Here is a 7241-nt window from a genome sequence, read left to right on the forward strand (position 1 = left end):
AGGAATTGCGTGTAGTGTTAAGAGAATACTTCAGTAGTACAGTGGCTTAAGTAGTACAGTGGCCAAGGTAGGATCATGGTATTTGCCATGTCATGGTGAGCTGTCCAATAAAAAGAAAAGAAGAGTCCTGGATACATTTTCAAAGATCGTTTATTTATCGATTCTCGTCAGACTTTGCTCCATATTGATTGCATGAAGTCTGCCACAATAGAATCCCTCCTGGCACCTAAAAAATTTGTATTTCTGTGCACTGAGTGTAGTTTCACAGCCTTCGTTAACAACATTCAACATTTCTCATACGGTAAGTGGAGACAAAAAGTCAAACATACTCCAGAAAGAAAAGTATAAGGGCTGTCTCTCAAATTCGGAAAATAACGGCAGCTGTCATCACTTTTTTTTTTTTTTTTTTTTTGGTACATAAAGCATCTCCAGTACTAATACCATAATATAGTAGGGCTTATTCCGCTAACTGCAAAAGAGGGCAAAGAAATGCCAACTACGACATATTTGAAACAAGAAGAGTACACGCAGCAGAAATCCAGAGGGAAGCGAAAAAACAATGAATAGACTAAGAGATTCACTAATTCCCACTATTTATAAGCTAACAAAGTTACACATTTGAACCAATGAAAATATCAAGGATCAAGAAATTTTAATTTATGGAGCACTTAGCACGAAGCCTTTATCTCCACATCATCAAAGATTAAAAATTTATCATCATCAAAAGAGGGGTTCAGTTAATAGGATAAAAACTTGGAAAGCCAAAACAAAAAGCTTTAAACGAATAAAAGTCTTCACATGAGAAAAAAGGTAAAAACACTTAAGAAGGACTTTTTAATTAAATTTTGCATCAATAAATTAAGGACCAGAATGAATTTAGAAAGGGCATTCATATCATAATTTAGAATAGCGAAATAAAAAAGGGGAATTCCTTGGTTCTTGATAAAATTAAAAGTACAGACAATGCAGAAGATAAGAAACAAAATGAAAATATTCCACAGCGAGAACAACCAATCGGAATATTTCTTTCACTTTGCAGACAAACTGAACTGAAATGAGTTGTCTGATGACATAGCTTGGTCATGTTATAACAAACCTGTTGGCAAAAATATTGTCGCCAGATGAAATCCCTTATCTGGTTCTAGATGGCTGTAATAATTCCAAGGACATAAATTTAATGTGACCTCATCAGATATTCACCCCTTTTTGAGGGAAGGAGGAAAAAAGTAATGTGCATAATAAAAATTCTGGTATCATGGTGCCAGCCTGATATAAAATCATGACAATCGCTATGGAGCTAACAGTCTGATATACATATTACATAGATTACATTTTAAATGGGAAGATTTTTTCATTTAGGTATCACCAAAACCATGCCATCTACACAAAAACAAAATTTTTAACATTAAAACATAGAACCACTTATTTAAATATTCCATAATTCAATACAAGCAACTTTTTATGCAAAATACATATAAGTGCCTGATATAAATATGGTACATAAAATTTTCGAATATACCGTATTGCAAGTACACAGTACAGAATTGTAAATGAACTATTTCTATGATAAAGCAAAATGCAATTTTTGTACATCCCCAGTTACACTTAATTAGATAAATCACATACAGGATGAAGAAACAATACAAACCATTATAATCACATCATACCAGGAAATTTTGAAATCAAAAATTTATGCACTTATATATTAGGCACAATGTCGTTGAATCTCGAAATGATATTTAAGGGTGATCAAGCCTTAAACTCTAATGGTTATGCTCACACAATCAAGAAATCAACAAAAGACACATAACAATAAATTTCGAACAATTTAACATATTGCATAACTTGTAATAATGTTCTATGATAGTACAAGAAATGAGTGAAAAAAAAAAAAAAAGAATTAAGTGTACTGAAGTGTGGGAGAATCTTTTAGGAGCCAAACGAAGGCAACTGATGTAAATTCTATAAATGGCTGAGAAAAAATCATTATCAAGTGCACAAATAACATAATTTGCATCATTTACTTTAGAAGAAAAAGTTTTCAAAAACCTATGCTGGAATGTAACCTTAGATTTCACATACACTATATCATTAACATTGAATGATCTTAATATGGCATTTTTCAAGTATTCAGTTCTATTTGCTTTATTCCAACATCTCATAGGCATGCTCATAACTTAGTTTTAGTTGTGTTAAAAGATCACACAAATAATGTGATTTTTCCACTTGAATGGCCTTGGAAAAGGATTAAAAATATTAAAAGGTAATGATAATTTTCTTCCAAGATGCAGAATATTAGGAGAATAACCAGTTGAAGGATGAACAGTACCATTGTAAATATTTTGATGGATAAGCAATGCATTTTCAAATGGAATACCTTTTTCATGAAGTATAAGCAAAGAGCTCTTGATGCAGGTATTAACATGTTCATTTTGTTCATTATACTCAGGTCTCTGAGGAATACAGTGAGATAATATAATATCCAAGCATTTGGTAATCGATTCAAACACCAGTGAAGGGTATTGTGTGCCTAAATCAAGATCATTTCTGGTCTTCCAGGTAAATATATTGTAATAAATGTGCTGTAATAGTTTCAGCAGTGATATTTTTGAATCATGTCATAAAACAAGATGTTTAGAAAAATGATCTAGAATAATGAGATCATGTCCACAATTTCGTACAGGACAACCAATATACACGGTAAAAAGTCATATGGATATTTAGGTATTCTGATAGCTTTAAATGGAGCCTGTTTAGGAGTGAAAGATTTGTATTTGTTACGTAAATGATACGGGAGAACAAAATTCTTTGTGTCATTATACATACCCTTCCAAAAGAATCTTTCAATAAGATTTCGTACGTTTTTCTGAACTTCAAGATGGGATATACGAGAAATTTCTCATTTCACAAGATTTCAGTGCTAGTGGGACAACAACTAATTCAGCATTATTTCATTTATTCAAAACAAACATAAGAAGCTTATTGAATCATTTATGAAGAAATTATGTACTTTTGCTGAATTAAGCAAGGCAGGATTTTTCAAATTGTTGGTAATTTCTGAAGTACATGGATCAGAAATTTGCTGAGCAAGATTGCTGATTCAACTGGATCTAAAGTGAATTTGTGTTTCAAACAACCATTGCAATCTAATGATGTACTATAACAATTAGCATTTGCATAACATTAGCCACATTAATTAAAGGTACATAAAAATTATTAAATTCAGGTATTGCATCTTTAGTACATATTAACACATCATGTTTGGATAAAAACAAACAGAACAGCAAGATAAACAATATACACTGGCTGAAAAATTAAAATTGGACCAGCTAGCACCCAATTATTTAGACATGGGAACAAAATACCATTATTAAATCAAAACAATGAGAAAGCAAGAAATATTATCTATAAAATAATATACAATTAATATCATTGCTTATAAGGTATTACACACACTGACCAATGAATTAGAAACGCAAAATCAATATTTTATTGGATCACAATGCATATTACCCTACGAGGAGAAAATTTTTAACAGCGATTTAATCAATGGATCTTGGCCATTACACTTAACTTCATGTCGAAACAGGTATTCAGTAGGTGATTAGCTAATTCGGTTGATCTTTACAATATGGTAACTGGTAGTTTGGCGACATTTTGGAGGCGATAAAGGTTACTACCTGGGACTTTGGTAATAATGTGAGCAGTACTCAGTTCCGATTACGCATTATTTTGTGTGAGGGAAATGAGAGATCATGGGATATGTCATGTGATATTAATGGACGAATTACGGTTCTTTAATCGGGAAATTTTGCATTTGGCTTTATTCTGTGTGGTGTGAAACAGTGTTCGTGAATTTTTGGATCCCATGGCCCTAACTAAAGTGAATTCGAAATGGGTATTTAGTGGTATTGAAAAGGGTAGTAATAAATGTTTTTTTAAGGTTGTACGAGATAGAAATAAAGATGCCTTATTAAGTTATTTCTTTTACCTGGTACCTTGCTGTGAAATATAAGTATGATTTTAAAGATCCTGAAACAGAAAGAAGAAAAGTTTATCGGACACATAATCAAGATTCTGAAGATTAGGTAAGTTAGTATTTTTAATTATTTGAGGATATTATTTTTATGCATTGTTCTAAATGTAAGGTGGAAGTAAAGGAATTTGGTATTATTGGGAAAATTGTTATTAGCAATGATTTAGTTTAAAGTAATTAGGATTGTAAGGTAATTTTTATTAATTTAATGTATGTGCTCATTTATATTTTAAGTAGTGTTTTTGAATTTAATATTTTAATTAAATGATAGTTATTTTGTGAATTTTATGTTTGTAGGAACTTGGTATATGTTTTAGTTGAAGTAAACGTGCATGGAAATAATTTAAATATCTGACACTAAGTATTTGTAATGGTTGCGGTATGAATTCATTGGTGACGTGTATAATATAATAGATGATTTAGAGGTAAAAGTTTTTGGATATTTTATTTATTTTATATGTGGAAATGTTCATATTTGGAAAAGGTAAATACTTTTTTCGCGATCAGGTAATTTCATATATGTTCTTTTTACCGGGTTTAAAGATTGAGAAAATTGTCATGTATTTTCGTGAAATTTTTCTAATTTATAAGAAAAAAGCAGTGTACATGGATATAGTGAAGAGTGTGCGCAATGCCATTTTTGTGCAATTCTGGGATGTTTTTTTAAGTAAAAATAAGTCGGTGTGTACATGGTTTATATGTATGTGTTATTTTGAAAAACGCGTAAGGAGTATGGTATTGTGCACTTTTTCCCAATTTTGCAGTGAATATTTGTCATGATTAAGCAGTTTTGTTAGATAAAATTTCTAGCATAAGTGTAATTCGGCTAGTAGATTGTTGGAAGAAGTGTTCAGTAGATAAAAAGAAAAGAAACATGTCTTTACTTCGTGAAGACAAAATGGCGGCGGGAAAAAAAAAATAGAGGGTTGCTGTAGGAGAGTTGGTCGCCAAAAAAACGCCAAATTACCATAATGTAAAGATCAACCGCTAATTCTACTTTTCAAGACCATAATTTTGTACTCATAATTTCAGAGGCAGCAGGATTTTATAGACTATGTGCATCAGTTGCAACTTAACAAAATTTGCGAGATAATTAACAATCTTATGCACATAATACCCATGCCTGCCATTCGTCAGACATAATAGTTGGTTCCTCTGCCTCTGCCAAGTGAAGAATAAATTACACATGAAAAAAAAAGCAATGAATGTGTAGCACAATAGTACCAAGTGCAGTTTGACGCGCAATACTGAAATTATAAAAATGTCAAAACAAAACTAACCTTTACAGTCATATCTTTATCAATTATAACCCTTTTTTCACATATGTAATTAGTTACATATGTGAAAAAAGCACATACAATGCACATACAATGAATTCAACTACAGAATTTACAGTCTACAAACAATGCGGTTTGGAAATCTTCTGCAGACTTTCAGACAACAGTGGAAATGTAAAATCCTTTTTAGTAGCGGCAACATTATCTGCAACCAATGGAGCATTCTTTTTATTCACAGGCACATTTCTTGCAGCAGGTGCTTTTCTTTTACGTGACGGTTTGGATAAATATGAAGGCAGATTTGGAAAGATTGAGGGTATTGCTCCTTCTTGGAGTCTAGGGCAGCCCATTTCCAATTTGAATATTGTCCCATCGGACAACTTCATCTCGTAAAATCGTTTTATATCATTTTCTGCAAAATGATGCTCGCATACAACATCCTTCTCTGCACGTCTCCATTTGTCTAGCAGCACAGGATCCTGTAAAATATATTTCAACAAGTATGTATAAATATCAGAATTCAGTTACATACAAAATTAAAATACTCTTGTTGTATGCAATTTTTTTTAACATGACTTTGATGCAAATTTAATATTTAATGATTAAAACTTAATTTGAAAATAGTAATGGCAAATTAAAATTTAATTGCAGCACTAAAGCTTGAATAGTTTTACACATTCAAATTTAAAATCCTTGTGCACAATGGTTCTCACTGTGCAGTGTATCAAGATTTAAATCTTAATTTTTAACAGCCATTCAGTTATGTGATTAGGTGGCATGATTTTATAATATTCATAACTTATTTAATATGCTGAATTTATCTCATGGAAAATCTATTTTTCATTACACTTATCTGCTGTTATGTTTTCACTCAACCATGCAACTGAAGTTAAGCAGCACAGTGTTCATTTCCATTTATTATAAATACAAACGGAAAAGAAGAGGAAATGAGTCAATCTTCTTTTCTGTAAATGAAATAAAGGGGCAAATATTCCATCATTTTTGCATAATTCCAGAAATTTATTTAACTTTAAAATCTCAGGATTCAGCACGAAATGCAAATGCACATAAGTTATGTGAAATATTTAATTAATTTCCAATTTAAAGTTCTGTGAAATATTTGACTAATTTCCAGTCTATTACTTTTTAAATACCCTCTTATTTGCTAGCAATCCAGACGTTCTGTAAAGTTATATAAATTCGTCTGACTGTGATCAGGCATGATATAAATGTTGCTCACCTTTGGAGCTCTAAATATACTTGGATTTTTGATTTCCAAGCTTTTATTTTTCTGCCTAACAGTGTATAACCACTGTTGCATCCAGAGACGAAGCAGGTTGCATTACAAGAATTATTCATAATGGAAATTGATATCAAATCAATATTTTCTGTATTGCTGCCTATGTCAAATCCACGGAGTATAAACTTCATTTAGGATCCACGGAGTAATCCAGAAAAATCTCTTATGCAGAATTGGCAGGGTCCAAAGCAAGGTTCTTTAATATACTAGTGCTGCCAGTTAAAAAGAGATTTTGGATATTCTTTGCAGAACAGCGTTGACGCCAAAAAAAAAAAAAAAAAAAAAAGGGAAAGAACAGACAGACAAAGTAGACAGATGTCTTGTTTTGCACCCGCTAAGTCTTTCTGCACCGATGGGCGAAAAATCAAGCATAGGTGCGAAGGAAAGGTATATAGAAAGAGGGGCAATTTCGTATTTGAGGAGAGTAAAAAGGAACTTCGTACATCTTGTACGAGTTCAAAAGGCCAGGAAGAAAAGATGGGACAAAATAAAATTTAAAATAAGTGGCCCAAAAATAATAGAGGGAAAAAGAAAAAAAAAAAAAAAAGGCCTATAGAAAGAAAAGGAAAAGAAGTAGAAAATATCCTAAAATACGATTGTTTCCATGAGTGTAGTTAAAAGGAAAAGA

General features: G+C 31.7%; 1 protein-coding gene across 1 annotated transcript; it reads right to left on the minus strand.

The window, feature by feature from the left end:
- Positions 1–5312: 5312 nt before the first annotated feature.
- LOC118196771 (uncharacterized) lies at positions 5313–6897 on the minus strand. The gene is made up of 2 exons (XM_085813577.1): positions 6554–6897; positions 5313–5792 (listed from the first exon to the last, which is right to left on the minus strand). The coding sequence occupies exons 1-2, from the start codon at positions 6632–6634 to the stop codon at positions 5433–5435; spliced, it is 441 nt and encodes a 146-aa protein (XP_085669703.1). The 5' UTR covers positions 6635–6897; the 3' UTR covers positions 5313–5432.
- Between the last annotated feature and the right edge of the window lie 344 nt (positions 6898–7241).

This window comes from Stegodyphus dumicola, chromosome 3 (genome assembly GCF_044657685.1).
Source record: "Stegodyphus dumicola isolate Sdum_Otavi_A_Nest chromosome 3, ASM4465768v1".
NCBI lineage: Eukaryota > Metazoa > Arthropoda > Arachnida > Araneae > Eresidae > Stegodyphus > Stegodyphus dumicola.

Bases quoted from the DNA above. Each gene is read 5' to 3' on its own strand.
- LOC118196771 (XM_085813577.1), bottom strand. From the start codon at position 6,634: ATGCAACAGTGGTTATACACTGTTAGGCAGAAAAATAAAAGCTTGGAA. The intron at 5,793-6,553 runs GTGAGCAACATT...TATATTTTACAG, and splicing joins GTATATTTAGAGCTCCAAAG to GATCCTGTGCTGCTAGACAA.